The sequence below is a fragment of the Benincasa hispida genome, chromosome 4 (genome assembly GCF_009727055.1).
Source record: "Benincasa hispida cultivar B227 chromosome 4, ASM972705v1, whole genome shotgun sequence".
NCBI lineage: Eukaryota > Viridiplantae > Streptophyta > Magnoliopsida > Cucurbitales > Cucurbitaceae > Benincasa > Benincasa hispida.
Genome location: NC_052352.1, coordinates 30659568 through 30682448, shown reverse-complemented (window position 1 = coordinate 30682448; position 22881 = coordinate 30659568). Strand labels below are relative to the sequence as shown.

Here is a 22881-nt window from a genome sequence, read left to right as displayed (position 1 = left end):
ACCTCTCGTAATAACTTTTAAAATATTCTTAAAGTATATTTTAAACGGATCTTTATAAAATAAAATTTAAATAAAAATGACTTTTCTTAAAAAAAAAAATTTGCCTTAAATAATGAGAGAGAATGAGACTTATGCAGTTTGCTTCAGCCTGCCAGCTGAAATGGGACATGGCAGCACTCAACCCAACTATATATAAAAAATATATATAAATTGCAAAGTAAGAATGAACTTGGCATGTATATTTTGCTCTGTATGGAGTATGGACCCTTCAAAAGACCAATAATTCATGAGGATATGGGTTTTTATATTACTTTGTCTATCCAACCCCTTTGGGTCTTCTCATGTTTTTTTCCCCTTATTTTATATTTTGAAGATTTTTCTCATCTGTACAAAGATCATGTGACAGAAAAGACTTCATAAGCCCAAGAGAAGACCATGCATTTATTTATTTATTATTATTATTATTTTGAAGGTTCATGCATTTATCACTTATAATCAAGTTTTTTTAATTACTTTTTTAGGGTTCATCCCTTGTTTCATCCATTAGTATTCTTCCAATAAAGTTCAACTATAAAAATAGGTTATTCCTAAAATAGAAACTAATAAAAAGAGGGCTATTGATAAAAATCCAAGATCCCCAACTCAATTTAGGTTGAACACCAAGAATGAAAAAAAAATTAGTCAAATATGGTTTCTATAAATAGAACCATATTCTGAGTACAAATTGTAGAGGAAAATTTTAAAGACAAGAAAGGATTTGAAAGAGTTACCCGATGATCCGACTCCTTCTCTAAGGTAGAATCAACCCACTAACATTCTTTGATCATCTTCAGCTACAAAGCTCTCTATAATATGCTTTGACCTCTCTCTCGACCTCAGAAACCCCAGGACTCTATATCCTAAATTGAAGAAACGAATGAAGATATATATGTTGGAGAAACGATAGCATCACAACGCTATAATGTAACGTCGCAACACGATTCCATTTTTGTCCTGCGCACCCCAACTTCGTGACACTGTGCGCGAACCAATCTTTGGAGCGTCATGACGCTCTCACCTTTGACATTATTGAGTTTTGAGCATCAAAAACACTTCCTCCATGCCTTCTTAGCTTTTTTTTTTCCCCTCTCTTTTTCATATCCAAGACCCAAAATTAAGTCTTTAAGCCCTCTTTTCTTCATTAATTTTCAAATTTTTTCCAATTTCATCCAATTGCTCAGCTCCTACAAACTCAACAGGAAAAGCATTAATGAACACATTTAAGTACGAAAACTAACAAAAACCTAAGCCTAAGAAAGCATATTTTGAATGTTTTTCAAAAGCATGACATAATTTTGTGATATTGATTTCCTAATTAAAGCATTAAATGGGGGAATTGGTATGGATGGATAAAATAAAGTATAGAAAAGTAAAGATATGAAAATTATGAAAGGATAGTTATGTAATTTTTTTAAGTGTTTTAGTTTAAAAGAACAGAATTACGGAGTGCAAATTTTGATAATAGAATTTCTATTTCAGACAAGTGCAAGCATACGGTCTACTCCATGCAGAAATGTCGAATTAAACGTCTTAAGTTATTAATTGAGACTTGCATCCTAATTAAACTAAATGCTAACCAATTAGAGAAAGGAGTAATAATTAAGTGCTGCCATCATTTGTACTTCCCACTTTTTTACCACACAAAAAAATTACGAAAAAATATTTTTTTACAAAATGAAAATGCCACTGGCAGCATTTCCTTGAACCATACTTGGGATGCACCAAGATATGTTCATCCAAGGGAGCACCAATCTTCTCTTAGAGAATGTAGTGCATTCTTAACTTATTAAACACTTGTATTGAGGTCTAAGGAAGTATGGCCACGACGATTAATTAACAGATAACACCTAATTAATTAATCAATTTGTTTTTTAGTTCTAAACCGATTAAGTGCCCTTGGTAATATCTCGTAGGACACACACCCATGATACGATTTATTGTTACTTGGCTATCAATCACAAACCAATTATGGATTATGCAAAGATTTTTAGCAATTAGACATCCATTCAACACAATTGCATTATCAATCCAATCAACAAACACATGCATGCTAAAGAATTCAAACATGAACTAAAGATACTTGCAGTCAAGAAACAAACCTTACCTTCTCGTGGTGATGAAGAAGCTTAGATATTGATTCACTCTTAGATATTGAATTAAATATAAACCCCTACAAAATTTATATTTGGGTTCCTCCAAATCTTTAAAACTAGAAATAAACAAACCTTACCTTCTTGTGGTGATGAAGAAGCTAAGTTTGTCATCCAAACTTGATTACAAGTAAAAACTAAATTAAAGGCCTAAAAACTAAGAAAATAGTAGAGATAATGGGGGAGAGGGCTGGAGGCTCAAATAGAATGATCTAAAAACGAAAGAAATATTTAAATAAGAGCGAGAGTATTATGTCACTATAGGAAAGCATTGTGACTCTACTAAAAAAGGCTTCAGTGCCCGCAACGTGACTTGATTTAGGTCGAGAAAGATAGTTCATTTTAAGAGTTATCACCTACCAAACCCAATAAAAAGGTAAACGACTCAACCTAAATCCATCGAGTTGGTGAAGGTAAGAACCTAGCTTTAAGACTATCCTAAGGGCCGAACCTTATCCAAACCGAAGGCCAAGACATAGGACATAAAGATTGAGAGACTAAGGAATAAGCCATTAGACCCAAGACATAGAGAATGAGGCTAAGCCATAACATATGAGACATGAAGCATGAGGTCTAAGGCATAACGTTCAGGCATGAGTGTGAGATGTGAGGCTTAAGGCTTAAGACATGAACGGTAAGAATAGTATGGCAATCCTAGATGGAGGAAAATGGTAAATAGTGTTTATTCAATCTTATTAATTTTTTTTAACGTAGGTTCAATTAAATAGATTAACAAACTATTTGCTAACAAGTAATTTAAACAATTACATATGCATTCACTTCAAAATGATCAATAAATTGACATGAACAAATTCAACTATCTAATTTAATTTTCATAATAAAATTGGTGATATAAATATGCAAAACTAAATTCAACCAACCTAAAGTAAACCAATATAAACATTTAATTTAAAGAACAAATATTGCAATTAAATTCATGCAATAAACTATAATAACAAATTAATTGAAAAATTAAAGTAGTATAGGGATAGAGAAATTGATACTGAAAATTTATAGTGGTTTGACACAACCTGGTCTAGTCCACTTCTCAAACTTCTTTTAGGTATGTCACTACAAATTTGACTCTTTCCAAAACTTAGAGTCGAACCACTACAACATTTTTATCGGAGCAAGAGCAAACCATATCCTTTCTACAATTCAAGATCAAATCGTTAAAACCACTCTTTTTCAAGATCAAGAACAACCTTTATGTTGCACGATTTTTCAACCATGCAAAACTACAAGTGTACATTGTCAAGTTTTAATATAGTGATTGAGTTCGAGTGTCGTCCACTAGATGGGCCATTAATTTAGTTAAGTACCACAACTGCTTCTACAATATTTTATCTAGAAAGATTAAATGAAAATGGTTGATTTAATTAAGGCTACTCCTACTCCTAATTTATTGGAGACAACAATTAGAGATAAATTTTAAGATAGTATTCATGCAATGGAGTAATAAACTAACCAATTAAAAGACTACTTTTATCATGGAACAAACATAAGCCAAGAAGACACTTTAGTCATTAACTTCCTCTGTGGAGCTCAATTAATTCTCCTACTTACAGTTAAAACCTAACATTATTATATTCTATGATTCTTAAAGACAAACAAGACTTTACAAATCTTCTGTAAATTACTCAAAAGTATACCTAATCTATCTCGTTATCACTATGAGTAGACCATTTCTGCTGTCAACCAAGGATCAGTCCTTACCTTTAAAAATAATTAACCACCTTTATTAGAAAAACTAATAGATGAATTTGTTGTTCTAATATAAATCCTACCCTCTCGAGTCAAAACTTAAATCAATAGAACAATTAACCTTTGATTAGAAGATTAAGGACATTAAGCAACCAAATACGTTAATGGATTATTGCATAATATAAGTCTTTTAGTTAAATTAAGAATAAAATGTATTATTAAAGATTTATTAAAAACATCTAATTTCATAGATCAAGAAGGTAAAAGTACTTAAAAGGCCCTTCCAAGCTTAGATAAGTCTCATGCTCAATGTTAAAATCTAACATTCTCATATAATTTTTAAACACCAAGCAACCACTAACCGAACCCTGTACATAAATTTTAGGATTCACAAATAGTCATGTGATCGACCGATTGTGTATGAGTAATAAAATGAGAGTAAATATGGTCTAAGGACAAACATGTACTGTCAATGAAGTAATAAACCTTAGAATTTTTCGAGTGTCTAATACCACGAGACTAGTTTCAATTTCAATTATTCTAGGGAAGTGCAATCAATGTATCTGAAAGTAACCAGGTGTGAATAAATATGACTAAGAGGAATGTTGATTAAAAATAGTAAACAAGATTAATGAACATGAATACAATTATTTTCATCCAGGGGGCACTATGCCTTCATCAATGCAGCTGCATCATATCTGGACAGTAACTTAGTCATAAACAGAAAACTCCTCTTATTCAATCTTATGTCAAGTTCCTTTAAGAGCTTAAGCAATTAATTTCTATATTTCTATGGTTACCTAAATCCTAGATTAATTTCATGCAATTTCTTTATCCTATGGTGTATCTTATTTTTAAGACTACGTAAGAATTCTATTTCAAGGCTTTTAATCCCATATTCCTTTGTGAAATCAATTTATATTCTAATCTTCTCAGTGTTAAGACTTCACTAGATTGCTAAATTAAGTGGTCAATTTAAATTAACAAATTCTTATCCATAAACTCAACAAAGGGAATGTACAAGTCAAAAAGGTATGAAGCATAGGCATTGCTCAATCCATAAAAACCTAAAGTATTCACATAACTAAACCCTTTAGAGAATTTAGCTCATGATTAAGAACAAATGAATAGATTTCATCGTATCATAAACCATGATTACAAGATAAACGTGCAACAAATAAAAGATGAAAATGGAAAGTGTGAAGATAAACTAAAGAAAAATGCTAGAAAATACAATAAAAGAATTCCTTGAAGCAATCTCTAACTCGCCTAATCTCTCCCCTAGGGTAGATTCTCCTTTCTCAAAGATGAGTCATCTCTCTACGCACGTTCTTACAAGGTAGGGATGACCTAGAGCTAATGTTCTTCAGAGAAACTTTCACTCATGAAGTTTTTTTTTTTTTTTTACTGAGAGGGTGAGATCTCATCCAAGGGCGGTTGAATTTCAAAGATGATTGAAAGAGGAAGCCTCCCATCCTTTTATAGGTCCAAATTGATTAAGGAGAGGTCAAAAATGGATTTTGGACTAAGAGAATAACAATTGTGGATGACTGAGCACGATTCTAGAAATTAGGATTTTGATGTGGGCACATCAACTTTGAGCAATGTAGGCACATTGACAGCAAATTCTGCAATACGGTAAAAATTTCTCATTAAAACCTCATAAAATCATCCAAAACTAGTAAAACCCTACTTAAGATAACAAAAGGACCATCATATGACCAATTTATCCATTTAAGGCTACATGTTGAGGTAAAACACATGTAAATGACCATTTTCTCTATGTAAAATTATCAAAATATTGCCCAAAAACATACATTTCATGATTTGTATCATCTAGCTTGAGCATTAATGATTAAGCATCAAAACAATTAAGAAACTAATATATCAACTAAGGTGCCTGGAATAAAATTTTAGAGGGTCCTAAACTTGCATTTATTTTACCTGTGAGCACTGGCTTTTACGTATTCATCTTAGGGACTTGTATTAAAATATTGGCTTAATGGGTGGTTTACCTGATCACAAGGGGTGTGCTTTGCTCACCAACATGAGTTAGATTGAGTTGGTAAAAATAGCCAACTCAATATTTTTTCCACTAACTTTAAATATTGGTAGAGTTGAGTTGGTTATTTTTACCAACTCACCCCAACTCACTCAAACTCTCCCTTTTTTCAATGTTTTAAATGGCTCCAACCGTCAGCCACTACCGACGAATCTGATACCACACTCCGACGACATATTCCGATGACCATAACTCTGATCTCGAGCTACGAACTCCTGCAAACAACTCCAAGCTCCGACAATTATCTTTGACGGTAACAATAATGAATACCATCTTTGATGATGAATTCTGATGACAACAACCTATGACGACCAACACTATATTCACTTCAGATGACCAACCCCATTGAGGACCACCTTTAATGATCAACTTTAGCGACAACTACTTTTAATAGCCAACTTCGACGATCACCTTAGGCGATCAAGTCCAAAACCACCAATTTCGTTGTTCCTCTCTAATGACTAACTCTAATGATAACTTCAAATGATAATACAATAAAAGAAAAAATAAAAACAAAAAAACTCAACTGACGAAAGTGTTTTTAATTATATAATTGAAATTATTAGTTTATAGTGTTTACTAGCCGTCTTTTACAATAATTTGATATTGAGAAATTGTTTGAGGATAATCGAGTCATCCTTATAGACCTACTTGTCACAAACATCTAGAAAATTGACTATTCAGGCTACTGTTATTCGTTCATCTAGACGGGCGGGTACATGTCATTGCGTTTTTGTGTTTATATTATCATAGTTTTCCATTCAAGTTTTGGACCAAAATGTTATAATTTTTTAAACGTTATATATTTGAAATTGATAACATTTTTCTCTTAATTTGTAGATTTGAAATAAATCGATTTAGAATAATACACATAATTCACCTTCTTCCTCATCTGTTCCTCTATTTTTGCTTATTGTTCTTAGCAAAGTTGTAGTTTACTTGATTTCAATCTTTTTTTAACGAGTACTCGTCTGTTAAGGGTGTGGTATTAATATTGAAGAGCAATTAACGTGAGACAATTAACACCAAAGTCAAGCCGAAATTACTTTACAAATAGTGATCATTCTATGACACAACTATTATTCAGATCAACATTTCGTTCTAACACAAATCACTCATTTCAACTAATGCTACAAGTGCTAAAAATAAGTGTTGCAATCAAATAACAAAATTAAGGTGTAAAACAAGCCATAGAGAGAAGAAAAGAATATTTTTCATTCAAACTTAAATGTAAGAGTGTTGGATATCTATAGTGAAAGAAGGTGAAACTTTGATGAATATGTAAAACATAAAAATGGATTTTATTGTGTAGATTAAATCCATTAATAGAAGCTTTTACATTGGATTGAAACTTCAAATTAAGATGATGTTTCATGCACAAATTTAACATGTACGAAAGTTAAATTGTTAGTTTCTTTAATTTGCATGAGTTAGGTTTTATTTTGATTAAGTAACAACTCAAATGAGTTAAATTTGACAAATATTTCAATTTTGGTATTTATTTAATTTTATTTTGTAGTTTTGAGAGTTTAGTTGCTAGCCAATAAATATCAACTTGGTTTTTCATTTGTAGTCTCACACTTCAAATTGAAGAGTTTTCTCATTTCTTTCTTTCTTTTCATCTTGAGTTGATTTGAGAGCAAATATCAAAGATTCGTGCCTCATCCACATAGTTCGAGGTTACAATTCTATGAGAGTTAGTTATTGTATCATATTAAGACGGTCGTTGTAGTGTGCTTGCAACTCGTATATTGTAAACAATGTGTGCTGGTAGTTTGTATAGTATAAATAATTGTCTTTAGTACAATGCTTATCCGAAGCGAGCCTCAAATACATTTTGAAACACCAAAGTTTTTAAAGTTTTTAGTTATTTTCATATCTAAGCCTTATTAAACCATTTAGTATAAGTTTGAATTTGAATATTATACATTGAGTGTATTGTTTCTAGTTGAGATGTAACCAGTTTGTTAGTGTTAGTTATTATATATCATTTTTTCAATAAAGGGTACTTTTACCTTTTTAAAGTTCAAGGTATAGTATCGATGTGAGATATAAAGATCATGGATACTTTTCTTTTTTAGAATTTAGCAAAATTTTAAATACAAAATTATCAAACATGAGCATGCCAAATGGAACTACGCCAACCAACCATAAGGGTTGATCTCACACCAAAACTAAAATAGCTAACTTTTTCAATTATGTGTTTGAAGGGAGAATCAAATATAATGAACTAATTTGGGAGAATAAAATATAATGAACTAATTTACGGTTAAAAAGAACTTTTTTTTTTTTAATTTTTATAAATATATTGTAATTAAAGTATGAAGTATGAAATCAAATATTTGATCCCAAATTCGATAATACGAATATTATAACGTTAACTATTAACCATTGACAAGTTAGTCCTACAAATACAATATATGGTAAAGTTACAACGAAAGTACAAGAATGATAGCGAAATTTAGTTGAACGGATAGGACTTAGGAGGGCAGGATCTTTATTTTATAATTGGAATTAAAATTAAGAAAGAAAGAAAGAAAGAAAAAAAAAAAGGCAATTATTGGATAGGATAGGATCGAACGAACCCCAAATCGAGGATATGTGATTCGGTTTTTTCAGTGGTGTCAGAGCGAACCGGATGGCCCACTCTATTCCCCACCCGGTTCGTCCTTTTGGGGATCCACGCCGGACCTTTTTCCGTCACCGTCAGGGCATTCTCGACCTTTTACCCATCCCTTACTGCCACTGCCAAGTTGCAACTTCGAATCTACGCCTCCCTTCTCTCTCCTCAATCCCATTTCTCACTCTAAATTCCCTTCCACCATGCCTCACTCTTCCCTCTCTTTGCTCCTCTGATTCACCGGCACCGCCCTTGCTCCACCGGGAAATCCTTTTGCTTTGGGTTTGTTGGTTCTTTTCTCGGTTTTCTTTTCTCTCTCAGTTTCTTACTGGAATGTTTGATTTGTGTAGTTGCTGTTTGTATTCTGTTTGATTCGTCTGTTTCTTCTCTCTTTGTTTGTTATTGTTCTTCTCTGTCCTGAGTGGGGGTTCAGTTAAGTAGTTTTGTTCTTTCTGATTCCCGAATCGCTCTTTTGGGAATGATTTATCTGGTGGGGCATTTTTTCTTTCCTTTTTTGGGAAATGGATAGAGTTTGTGATTTTGAACCGGCGGTGGTGTTTTTGAGTTTTGAGGTGGGAAATTTGTTGACTGTGATGCAACTCCTGAGTTTAGTCGGTGAATAGAGATGTTAACATCATAGATACTGAGCTTAACTTTATCTACTTGTGTTGTTTTTTCTTTAACTGTTTCAATGATTGACTGCAATTGAATTGTTAACTGTGTTTTTTTGACCATGTACCGGATGTGAATTGAAGTTGGGAATGTTCTTTTTGACCTTAACCCGGAAAAGAATGAAAAAGGTTCTGTACGACCTTAGCCTGAAGAAAATTAACAGTTGTTCTAGCCGACCTTAGCCTGGAGTAGAAAGAAAGTAGTTCTAGCTGATCTTTTTCGAATAAATACAACAGTAATTCTTGCTGAGATTGCTGGAACTCGTTAATTCAAGTTTGTGAATCTGCTAAGATTATGCATTCATTATTTCCCCCCAATTCCTTATTTTCTTTCTTTTAAGAGTAATGGGGGGTCTTACTTCGCTTTTTTCTTATTTTTTTTCTTTTCAATCGAGTTACTATTTTGAATTACATAAGACTAGAAACAACTTTTGTGGTGTTGTCATACCAAAAAGTTTCTTATTAAAATATGTAAAGTTGACCCTTAAATTAGAAGTTTTTACTTTGTTAAGCTCAGACCTCAAAAGATAGTTTGAATATTGGGTGAGATGAGAACATGTCTTTAAACTCATACTCCTTTAATCCCATGATTGATATTTACTTCAGAATTGTTGTCCTCATGGTCCTCAATTTTTTCTTTGTTTTCACCTTATTTCAGGTTGGAAAAACATGTCTTCCTCAAGACCTAGCCAGTCTTCTAGCAACTCGGGGCGGTCAAGACATAGCACCAGAATTATTGCTCAAACATCTGTTGATGCAAAGCTCCAAGCTGATTTTGAGGTATCTGGGAATTCATTCGACTACTCAAGTTCAGTGCGTGTCTCTAGTGATGTTAGTGGAGATCACCAACCTAGGTCAGACAAAGTTACAACAGCTTATCTCCATCATATACAGAAAGGCAAGCTTATCCAACCATTTGGTTGCTTATTGGCCTTAGATGACAAAACATTCAAGGTTATTGCATATAGTGAAAATGCCCCTGAAATGTTGACCATGGTCAGTCATGCTGTCCCAAGCATGGGGGATTACCCTGTTCTTGGCATAGGGACAGATGTAAGGACTATTTTCACTGCACCTAGTGCTTCCTCACTGTTGAAAGCCTTGGGCTTTGCGGAGGTTACACTTCTTAATCCTATCCTAGTGCATTGTAAGACTTCTGGAAAACCCTTCTATGCAATTGTGCATCGTGTTACTGGAAGCTTAATCATTGACTTTGAGCCTGTGAAGCCTTATGAAGTTCCAGTCACAGCAGCTGGAGCCCTACAATCATATAAACTTGCCGCCAAAGCAATTACTAGGTTGCAGTCTTTGCCTAGTGGGTGCATGGCTAGGCTTTGTGACACAATGGTTCAAGAAGTTTTTGAACTAACAGGTTATGATAGAGTCATGGCTTATAAATTCCATGATGATGATCATGGGGAAGTGATCTCTGAAGTCACAAAGCCTGGCCTTGAGCCATATCTTGGTTTGCATTATCCGGCCACTGACATTCCTCAAGCTGCACGCTTTTTGTTCATGAAAAATAAGGTCCGCATGATTGTTGATTGTCGTGCAAAACATTTAAAAGTACTCCAAGATGAAAAATTACAGTTTGATCTAACTTTATGCGGTTCAACATTAAGGGCTCCACACAGTTGCCACTTACAGTATATGGAAAACATGAACTCTATAGCCTCTTTGGTTATGGCAGTTGTGGTTAATGAAGGGGATGAAGATGGTGAGGGCCCTGCTTTGCAGCAACAAAAGAGAAAGAGATTATGGGGGTTAGTAGTGTGTCATAATACAAGTCCCAGGTTTGTTCCTTTTCCTCTTAGGTATGCTTGTGAGTTTCTAGCTCAAGTATTTGCTATTCACGTGAACAAGGAATTGGAGTTGGAGAATCAAATTATAGAGAAAAATATTCTACGTACACAGACACTCTTATGCGACATGCTAATGCGTGATGCTCCTTTAGGTATTGTATCAAGGAGTCCTAACATAATGGATCTCGTCAAATCTGATGGGGCGGCCTTGTTATATAAGAACAAAATTTGGCGATTGGGAATGACACCTAGCGACTTCCAGTTGCGGGACATTGCCTCCTGGCTTGCCGAATATCATATGGATTCAACAGGGATAAGTACTGACAGCTTGTATGATGCAGGATATCCTGGAGCTCTTGCTTTAGGTGATGAAGTGTGTGGGATGGCTGCTGTGAGGATAACTGCTAATGATATGATTTTTTGGTTTCGATCTCATACTGCTTCAGAGATTCGGTGGGGTGGAGCAAAGCATGAACATGGTGAAAAGGATGATGGCAGAAAAATGCATCCAAGATCATCTTTCAAGGCTTTCCTTGAAGTAGTCAAAACAAGAAGTTTGCCTTGGAAGGACTATGAAATGGATGCAATCCACTCTTTACAACTGATCCTTAGAAATACTTTTAAAGATACAGATACAGATGACATAAATCGAAAATCAATTCAAATGACACTTGGTGACCTAAAGATTGAAGGGAGGCAAGAATTGGAATCAGTAACAAGTGAGATGGTCAGGTTAATTGAGACAGCTACTGTGCCGATTTTAGCAGTTGACGTAGATGGGTCAATTAATGGGTGGAATACAAAAATTGCTGAATTGACTGGACTCCCTGTGGATAAAGCTATTGGCAAGCATTTTCTTTCGTTAGTGGAAGATACTTCTGTAGAAGTTGTCAAGAAGATGTTGTTTTTGGCATTGCAAGGTATTTCGGTTTAGTTTTCCTCTTCAACCATTTTTATACTTTGACCTACGGATTATAATATAGTGCAATGACTGGGAGTACTAAAAGTTGTGGTGGCAAATTATCGTTTTAGTTTTATATGATCTATATATTTTGAAAGGTGATATTATAACTTCTAAACTTCTAGAAGTCTGTTCAAAATAGTCTAATTGTTGTGAGGGTCTTGTGTGTATGTGTGTGTTAGCTGTGTTATGAAGAGTTTATTGGGTATTTTGTTTTAGTTTTAATATATTTTGTTAATGGTGCTGTGGTTAGATTTTTTTTTTTTTTTTAAATTAATTAATTTATTTAGCTTGATGTTCTTATTTTTACAAAATAAAAAAATAATTAAATATGGATTTATTGATTTAACACCACGTTTAGTCTGCTTTTGACTTGTTTGTGCCCTTACGCCTTTTCCTCAAGTTTTTTAAAAGAGTTATTTTTTATTATTGATTTATTATTATTTTTTTATCAAAAAAGATGGGGAAAAAAACAGAGATCTTCTTCCTTCTACACTCACCCGCCATATAGAGAAGAGAAGTTCAAGAACAGGCACGCCATATAAATGCATAGACAAACAAGATCATTACTTAATGCATTACTTCAGTGTTTTGCAAGTTCATGATGTGAGGGACAATCTGACCTTTTTTATGCCTACCTTTTTGCCCCTTTCTCAACAGGACAAGAAGAGCAAAACGTTCAATTTGAGATCAAGACACATGGTCCTCATATTGAGGTTGGCTCCATCAGGCTTGTTGTAAATGCTTGTGCAAGTAGGGACTTGCGTGAAAATGTTGTGGGGGTGTGTTTTGTAGCACAAGATATCACTGGTCAGAAGTTGGTTATGGACAAATTCACTCGATTAGAAGGCGATTACAAAGCTATTGTACAAAATCCCAACCCATTAATCCCTCCAATATTTGGTTCAGATGAATTTGGATGGTGCTCAGAGTGGAATCCTGCAATGAAAAAATTAACTGGGTGGTCACGTGAAGAAGTCATTGATAAGATGCTTTTGGGTGAGGTTTTTGGCACTCACAAATCATGTTGTCGTTTAAAGAATCAAGAAGCTTTTGTTAATCTTGGGGTTGTTTTGAACAATGCCATGAGTGGTCAAGATCCTGAAAAGGTTTCTTTTGGCTTCTTTGCTCGGAACGGAATGTATGTGGAATGTCTTCTATGTGTCAATAAGATCTTGGATAAGGATGGGGTCGTTACAGGAGTTTTTTGCTTTTTGCAGCTTGCTAGTCATGAGTTGCAACAAGCACTAAATATCCAACGGTTATGTGAGCAGACTGCATTGAAGAGATTGAAAGCATTGGGATACATAAAAAGACAGATACAAAATCCTCTTTCTGGGATAATCTTTTCAAGAAGATTATTGGAACGCACTGAGTTGGGAATAGAACAAAAGGAAATTCTGCATACTAGTGTACACTGTCAAAAGCAGATCTCCAAGGTTCTCGAAGAGTCTGACCTTGATAAAATTATTGATGGGTATGTTTTTTTAATATATATGTAAAATAGTTCTTTCTTTTTCTAAGTATTTTGTTCATTTGGAATTTTGTTACACATTACGTTCTCAACAGTCTAGTTTTGTACTTCCTCTATGTTTAAATTTCATTTTTATTAAGACGGTCTTTGTGGCTTATTAGTGGTTTCTAGAGGTTCTAAATTACTTTTAAACTATGCAAAAAGATTGGCCATTTGATTGTATATGAAGGTTGGTATATTTGCAATGGTTTGTTACGATGTGGGTGGGCACTTAGGCGAACGGATTCATATGTCATCATTTGAGAAATTGTATTTATCTTATTTCTAAAATTTTGCATTTCAGAGCATAATTCTTCTCATCTTTGTGTACAACGGCTTATTTATATATTTATTAATATCTTTTTGGGACACAGGTTCATTGATTTGGAAATGGTGGAGTTTACATTGCATGAAGTATTGACGGTATCAATCAGTCAAGTGATGATAAAGAGCAAAGGAAAGGGTATCCAGATAGTTAATGAGACTGTAGAAGATGCCATGTCCGAGATCATATATGGTGATAGTTTGAGGCTTCAACAAGTCTTGGCAGACTTTCTAGTGCTATCAGTTAGTTATGCGCCAGCAGGAGGCCAGCTAACTATTTCAACCAACTTGACCAAGGATCAATTAGGAAAGTCGGTTCATCTGGTGCATTTGGAATTCAGGTATTAGCTTTTATTGCAAAATAGATAGAATATATTTGGATCCTTACATTTAGGATTATTTCACTTTCAAGAGGTCTATTTCGGTTCCCAAACATTTAAAAGGAACAATCATTATGAATCTCACCATGATTTTGCTATGGATTGTTTATATATAGATAATATTAATTACGCATGTGTAGTAATGTGTTGAACTAGGTAGAACTGCGTAGCTTTCATCGGTAAGGTGGCTGCCTATATGAATTCAGATGGATTTTGGGTGGGGGAAAATTATTTTTCAAGAATCAGAAAGAGTACTTTTTAAAAGTTTACAGAACATTTTGGGTTTATCGACTTGATTACTTTTTGAAAGTTTAATTTAGAGGTTGAATCTCAGAGACCAAAATGAGATATAAGAATGGAAATGTTTAGTTATGCTAGTTTCTTCCTTTCTTTCTTTGTTATATATATATATATATAAATTACCTATTCTGCGGAAGTATGGTTTTTCACACACAAAATATTATAAACTTGCTTCATAGTTATAGGCATTCGATAATTACTCGTTAAGGCTAAAGTATTTGTTTCGGATTAGGATAACATATGCTGGAGGCGGTATACCTGAATCGTTGCTGAACGAGATGTTTGGTAGTGAGGAGGACGCTTCTGAGGAGGGTTTTAGTCTACTCATCAGTAGAAAACTAGTGAAGCTGATGAATGGAGATGTAAGATATATGAGGGAAGCAGGTAAGTCGAGCTTCATCATAACTGTTGAGCTTGCTGCTGCACATAAGGCAAGTACGTAGGCAAAAGGAGAAGAACGGACCATTTCAGACATCAACCGAGTAAAAGATTGCATTCTATGTTGAAGTTGAATTTCGGGGATTTGCAGTGAGTGATGATTTTGTATAGTACTAAGTTGTTTCTCTCATTGTCAAATTTCAATCTCCTTTGAACTTTTGTTGAAATACAATCTAATTTACTCATAAGTTGATTTTGACTCTTTTATTTCAAGCTTACTCTAAAAGCACTACTATTGTATAGTTGTAGTAATTGTTAGGGTTTGTTTGGTCTGTTATCTGTATCTTATTTTATGTTTTCAAATTCAATTAGACAATCCAAATCTTCTTTTTGAAAATTGTTTTAGAAATTTGTGATTTAAATAGTGTAAATTCTAAAAATAATATTTTTTTGCGTTTTCTTTGTATTTAGAATTTGAATTTTACAATTTATAATAGAATTATATTAAATAAAATAAAAATATTTGGAAATATAATATGTCATGTCATAAATTCAATTATTTTTTCTATTATAAATTAAATTAGCTTAAATTTAAATTTAGTCCTATGGTTTCGATAAAGTAGTTTCCATAATTTGATAGTCCATTTGGTTTGTTAAATCCTTTTAAATAATCTCTATTATGAAGTTTCTATAGGGGTAAATTCTAATTATAAATCATAAGACTTAAATTTTAATTTCAAACCATAAGGACCAAAATTTCAATTTTTCTTATAAATTATATAATATCACAAAACAATAATTATATAATTTTTTAATTACAATTGTTTAGATTTGAATTCAATTTCTGAATTCTACCAAATACATATCTAAAAATATGAAATATAACTGTTTTTATTTAATCATTTGTTTTCAAATTTATGTTTTCAAATCATCTATCAAATAAATCCTTAATTTTTGAAGTGTTTCTGATCCTTAATTTTTGAAGTGTTTCTGATCTAGTTTCCTTTTTAGTTTCAAATTCTATTTTTGGCATCGAAATTCTCATGATTATTTTATTTTCGTTATTGTAGCTTCCTCAATAATTCCTTTGGTCATTCACTTTTAAAATGATTGTTTTGCTCTTTAATCAACGTTTGACATGTTTTTTTTTTCTTTATTTTTCTATTAATAAGAAACAAAGTTTGCCTTAACAAATGGATATTATGTCTTGAGGGAGCGAATTAACAATATGGGCATGTATTTGAATCATGTACCATGATTTTAATTGTACTATGGTGATATTTCTCAAAAAAAAAAAAAAAAAAAAAACTGTTATGGTGAAGTTGTTTTTGTATTTTTTTGTTTCGTTATAATATGGAATTATTTTCATTCCGTTAGTTCGATTTTGATAGTTTTGTTTAAATTTTGGCTTTAGTTTTTTTTTTTTTTTTTTTTTTAATATTTTCAAATTTGTTATATGGTTTTGATGATATATCTTAATTGCATTTATTGTATTAACTCTATAAGTAATATAAAATATATCAATTAAATTATTATATTTTTGAAATTTTGATATGATTTTGATGACATGTAAGTTATATTAATTTGAACTATCAATTGTAGAATATGAATCAATTAATATACCACGTTTGAAGAAAGAGAAAAGTATATCAATGATATTGTTGATATATAATATATGAAGTATATCATTCAAAATGATATGTATATAAAGTATTACATTGATATTTCAATTTTCTATTAGTACTAATTCAACATTCAACTAGAGCAATGATTAGGTACTCCTAGGCTACACCTAACTTGTGTACTCTCCACTTCTTTACTACAAAAAAAAAAGTTAAATTTTTTTTTAGAAAACAAAATTACCACTTGACAATTTTATATTGGGTGCAGCCATAAGAGGACTGCATCCAAATATTTTCGTTTCAACTATATCATTAATGTACCAATAACATATTATCATATATTCAAAATGCAATACTAAGTATTACATTGGTGTATTAATAGTTTATTAGTAGTCATGCAAAATTCACGTAAAATCTAGAGAAATTGTAGTGGGTAGCAAAAATTATTTGCGAATCTAGCAATGATTTTCTAAAATTACAAATATAGTAAAAAATTTAAACCTGATTTTCATACTTTTTATTATTTCAATTTTGTCCTCACTTATATATGTATATCTGAAATACTTTATTTTTGGTATATTAGACAACTGATACACTTTATTTTCAACTATACCAATTAACTGACATACTTTATATAAAACATATAATTTATGTAACTAATGTACCATGATTTTAGTTTTCTCATGTTTTCAATTTTTTTATCTGATTATGATGGTATATTTTAATTGCATTAATTGTGTCAACTATAACAAATAATATCAATTAGTTTGTTATCTTCTCAGAATTTTGGTATGATTTTGATGGCATGTAATTTGGCTTATCAATTGTAGAATGTATATACTTTATATTTCATATATGAGGAGATTGATATACCACATTTAAAGAGAAAGAGTATATTATTGACATAATCACTATATGGTTAACAACTAAGTTGTTGAGCTTCAAATAATGCTCTCCACTAGTGTTTTATCTTGCGTTGGTTTCTTTGTTTAAAATGATGATTGATTATGAATTTTTTTATTATCAATGCTTATAAGTGACTATCTCTGATAGACTTTGATTACTTGCTATCAACGTTTAAAAGAGAAACTATCAACTTCCAAAGATTAAGACTTAAAGTTATAAGTGATGAAGTTTGTTGGTGAGAAAAGTCTATAATTAGTGACTATAATTGGTAGACTTCTTAGAAAATTATTAATTTTTGAAAGATTAATCCTTAAAACTATAAGTGATAAAAGTCTATTAGTGATTATCAACTTCAAAAGAAAGCTATCATCTTTGAAATATTGACACTTCAAATTATAAATGATAGAAAGCTATCAACTTTAAAAATTGTGAAAATTTTTAAGTTGAAGAAAATGCTTCCACAAACTTCAATCTACAGTACATTATTGTACAATTGGTAAAAATTTACATGTCCTACCATTGTCGAAATCTGATTATTCTCTATTTTTTAGAGGTTCAAGTGCTTCTTTTGTTGCTTTACTTGTCTATGTGGATGATATAATTTTGATCGTTGCTTCTGTTAAGATTATTAACACTCTCAAGATCCATTTGAGTGATGTTTTTAAGCTAAAGGGTCTTGGAAAGCTTCGTTATTTCTGGGGCTTGAACTTGCTCGTTCTTCTCAAGGTATATTTTTTTGTCTCAACGATATTATGTTTTTCAATTACTTGAAGATGCTAAATTACTAGCCTCTAAGCCTGTGCCCTTTGGATTCCAATCTTCAGTTGTCTATTAGTGATGGTCCTTTGCTACAATCCTACTTATTATAGGTGTTTGATTGAGAAATTATTATATCTTACTATATCAAGGTCTGATATTGTTTTTGCTGTTCACAAGCTCAGTTAGTATATTTCTCAACCTAGAAAATGCCATCTTGATGCAATTCATAATCTTCTTAGATATTTGAAGAATTCTTTGGGGCAAGGTATTCTTCTTTGACCATCTATTGATTTTCAAATCAAAGCTTATTCAAATTCAAATTGGGCTTCTTGTGTGGATTCTCAAAAGTCTACCTGGATTTTGTGTTTTTCTTGGTGCATCTTTTATTTCTTGGAAGGTTAAGAAGCAGACAACTATCTCTCATTCCTCTGTTGAGGTTAAGTATCGTGCTTCAACTACTACCACTTGTGAAATCATCTAGATTTCACAACTTTTAAAGGTCCCTCTAACGACTCCTGCCCTTATCTTTTGTGATAAAGATTTCACATTGTTTCCAATTCGATGTTTCATGAACGGATGAAGCATATTGAACTCGATTGTCATTCCATTCGTGAGAATGTTGTTAATGGGGTTGTTAAAGTCGCTTTGTGTTCGTTCTCAACAATAATTGGCCGATGTATTCACTAAAGTCTTATCTTCTAAAGTTTTTGTTCCTTTGTTGTTCAAGATGGGTATGATAGATATACAATCTCCTTGAGGGGGAGTATAAAGGAAGTATAAGTGTATAGTTGTAATTTTATTTTCTTCCCTTTAATGGGCTTTATATTCGTGTAACTACTAGGCTTATATATACTGTTTTGAACTGATCATTAATAGTAGCCCAGTTTTATTTAGTTGACTGTATAACTAAGTCAATTAGTCATTAGTTCATACTCTCTTATCTTGTTATTTTATTTTGCTTGATAGTTGTATTCTCTTAAGACTATATATATATGCCTTTTTTCCAAATAAATAAATCAAACAAAGCTTATTTACTCTCAAGATTTCAACATGGTATTAGATGAAAATTTTCAATTAGCTTGAAAGTTCCTTTCACGCACGCATTCTTTGTTCGAAATGAAGAATCCACCATCGACGAAGTTTTCTCCTCTCGAAATAGATCCTCCATCATCTTCCTCCATCATCTTCCTCAACCAATCAACCTCTCCATTCCTCTATTGTTGAGAACTATGCAAATTCGCATTTCCTTCATCACTTCGATAACACCAATTTGATTCTTGTTTCTGATTTTTTTACCGAATCAAATTATGCCTCATGGAGTCGATCAATTATCCTCAGTCTCACGATGAAGAACAAGTTAGGGTTTGTTGATGGCATCTTAACTCAACCGGCTGGTGAATTGAAGAGTTCTTGGATTATATGCAATGGCGTTGTAACCACTTGGATTTTGAATAATTTATCCAAAGAAATTTTGGCCAGCGTGAATTTTCTTTGATTCCACTCGTGATATTTGACTTAATCTTCAATAGATATATTAAAGGAAAAAATGTCCACAAATTTTTCTATTACATTGAAAACTTTCAAATCTAAATCAAGATCAACAATCTATTACCATATATTTCGCAAAATTAAGGACTATCTGGAACGAGCTTGCCTTGTATCATCCGGTTTGTTCTTGTTGTCGATGTTCTTGATGGAGTTAAAGATCTTGTTGATGTTTTTCAAAAAAAAAAATATGCTATGGCCTTCTTGATGGGATTAAACGTATTCTTTACTCAAGTTTATGCTAAATTACTATTGGGGATAATGCCCTAAACTCTCGTGTTTTGTAGTTTGTAAACACAGTTTTGAACAAACGCTTGTGATGTATAATATATGATATTTTCTTTACTTATTGTCTTTGAACATTGGATGCCTTATTTACTTTACCACAAACCAATAAACTAAAATCCTTGGTTGTCATTATGTAACTTAAGTATGTATATAGAGACATAAAAGTGGATCATGTCTTAAGTGATAACCAAAATGGTCTGTAGTATATGGATAGAGGAGGGAAACCTTATCCTGGTAACGCTACGGATGCGGCCCACTTTGTAGAATGGTCACAAGTGTTGTGACTTATCACAGATGGTTTGTAGTATATGGATATAGGAGTGAAACCTTATCCTCGTAATGCTACTCAGGTACATAAGATGGAATTCACTCTTTTCCCGGAGCAGAGGTAAGTAGATAGATTGCTCCCTTAAGGGCTGATCCCGAAGCTTGAACGATGTGACATCACACACCTTCTCATCGCCCAAGAGGTGTCCACACATAATAGGACTATGTTGTATTGTTTATTAGAGGGATCAGTGGTACTTAAGAAGTTAGATGTAATTACAAGGTAAAATGATAAATTGGCCCAATTGTACTTACGAGCATCTGTGAAGGATTATCGTCTTGTTGATTGGTTATATTCGATGGACACAAAAATATATTTGTGGTAAGAAGAGTCCAGCTGTCAGTCTTTAGTAGAATGCCTGGTAGTTAACAGATGGTGGATCTCGTAGCTAAAGAGTTAGTCAGTTATTCACGTATCGTTGGAGCTTCGAGCCATTGGTTCATAAGGTCCCCTTGGTAGCTCAATGGATTAAAGTTGAGGATAAGTTTCTGGGTCAGTTTGAAATGTTCAAATTGACAAGAGGGAGTTCAATTATATATGATATGATTGAACTAGTTAATTATATATGATATGATTGACTTTATGTATGAGATACATTAATTGGAGGAAAATGGATATAAATATGATTTATATCTCGTGGAGGAGAAAACACTATGGTTTATATGTGATATTAAACTATAGGTTAATGAATATAATATAATTATATTTACTATTTTAATTGAACAATTATAGGATAATTGTGCCTGCCGTTTTCTCCGTAACCGTGTGTTAATGGGAGGTTTCATTCAGTTTTTGTAACTGAAGAATAAAATGAAAATCATTTTCATTTTGCAAGAGATCATGTAATTCGCTCACGCATAGTGTATACTGCCCATCACTTAGCTAACAGAAAGGCTATAGGATAGCTCAAAGTTGCTTCACGATCGTATACACACACACCGCTTTCCTAAACGATTGCCTACGTTTTATTAAACGATCGTTCAGCACTGAGCGTTTAGTAAACGATCGTATAGACGATCGCAGCTTAGTTACTAGACAATTGTATACTTTCGTCTAAATGATCAAGCATTATCTATACGATAGACCCTGCCTTTCTCCCACTTGCTTGATCATTGTATACGATCTTCATATCTTCCTTCCCCCTACCAAATTCCAATTGTAACGACCCGACCCCCTAGGACTTAAGTTAGGTCGTTACTAAATACATTAATACATGGAACTTAAAACGGTACCCTTTTATGGTGAAGTATATGCTAAATAAATAAGGTAAGATCAAAAGTCCTTCATTAAATTCAAATATTAAAAACAATAATAGGATACCCATAAATCATAAATGTTAATAAATAAGTCTGAAAACAATTCTTAATAGTAAGTTTCAAACATCAAAACTGAAAGTTAAGCAAAACATGAAAAGAAATCTAAATCTCATGAGCAGAAGCATAAAACTGGTCCCAGTGGCTCGATCACGAATTCTGCTTGTCAATCGCCGGTGCATCTCTATCTTTACCTAAAATAACAACATGAGAAAGAATGAGTATAAAATACTCAGTAAGAAACCCCACTACTAGGGTCAGGCTAGGCATCTATGTCCTCTAGATGCCTACCTCTGGTGGGACATATAAACTGCTCTAGTCCTCATAAGACACATACATACATGAAAAATTGATTTCTATCCTACTGTAGTTAAGTATGCCCACTACCTCTAGTGAATCCCGAAGGAAACACAATCTGGTGAATCCCAAAGGAAACACAATATCTGGTGAATCCCGAAGGAAACACAATATTTGGTGAATCCCGAAGGAAACACAATTTGGTGAATCCCGAAGGAAACACAATATCTAGCAGGCATCTAACTAATCCGTAAAATCACTATCATAGTCTCAACATCATAATTATCACAATAGGGTTCTATGATATACATATACACCTCAACATCATGGCTCTACAACATACATATATGCCTCAATATCCACAGATCAAATACAACCTCATGGAATCAAATATCATCTCATGCTAGCATTCAAGAATCTACGTGCACAAATAAATCTTTCAGATCTTCATACAATAACATACATTAGTTATACTATATTATCAGTCTATCGTGCCATCATTCTGTCATAATATTCATCTATCATGCTAGCATACATCTATCATGCCAGCATACATCTAGTGCCTGGCCCATGGGCAGTTCCAGTAGTAAGATTACTTATCTCGAAGTCAAATTCAGATATTAATCCAAGCTAATGATCTTCAACAAAATAATTCCTGAATTAAGTCCCCCTAATACAGAACATAATACTAAATTTCAATCCTTGAAACCAAGATCCAAACATACAAATTTAATTCAATGATCACCAATGAACTTACTCAACAAAACTTGATCAACAAACACTCGCAAGATTTTGACTCCAAATCTCCTCTTAGCAAATTTTAAAACCTAATGGACGACGACTAGGAACCTTTAAAGTTCTAAAACCAAACCATCATTTAGTCCAATAACCAATATGTGCCCAACAACCAATAACAAGG

The 22881-nt window shown here is 32.8% G+C and overlaps 1 protein-coding gene across 2 annotated transcripts; it reads left to right on the top strand.

The window, feature by feature from the left end:
* Positions 1 to 8514: 8514 nt before the first annotated feature.
* LOC120076855 (phytochrome A) lies at positions 8515 to 15182 on the top strand. Of its 2 annotated transcripts, none has more exons than XM_039030803.1 (5): positions 8515 to 8865; positions 9905 to 11968; positions 12670 to 13486; positions 13897 to 14187; positions 14759 to 15182. In XM_039030803.1, the coding sequence occupies exons 2-5, from the start codon at positions 9916 to 9918 to the stop codon at positions 14967 to 14969; spliced, it is 3372 nt and encodes a 1123-aa protein (XP_038886731.1). In that variant the 5' UTR covers positions 8515 to 8865; positions 9905 to 9915; the 3' UTR covers positions 14970 to 15182. The 2 variants fall into 2 exon arrangements, with proteins under 2 accessions (XP_038886731.1, XP_038886730.1); XM_039030802.1 differs by having other exon boundaries at positions 8518 to 8857.
* Positions 15183 to 22881: the final 7699 nt, after the last annotated feature.

Excerpts from the sequence above, each read along its gene's own strand:
- LOC120076855 (XM_039030803.1), top strand. The coding sequence starts at position 9,916 with ATGTCTTCCTCAAGACCTAGCCAGTCTTCTAGCAACTCGGGGCGGTCA. Across the intron at positions 11,969-12,669 it reads GTTGTTTTTGGCATTGCAAG|GACAAGAAGAGCAAAACGTT; the intron begins GTATTTCGGTTT and ends CTTTCTCAACAG. Across the intron at positions 14,188-14,758 it reads CTGGTGCATTTGGAATTCAG|GATAACATATGCTGGAGGCG; the intron begins GTATTAGCTTTT and ends GTTTCGGATTAG.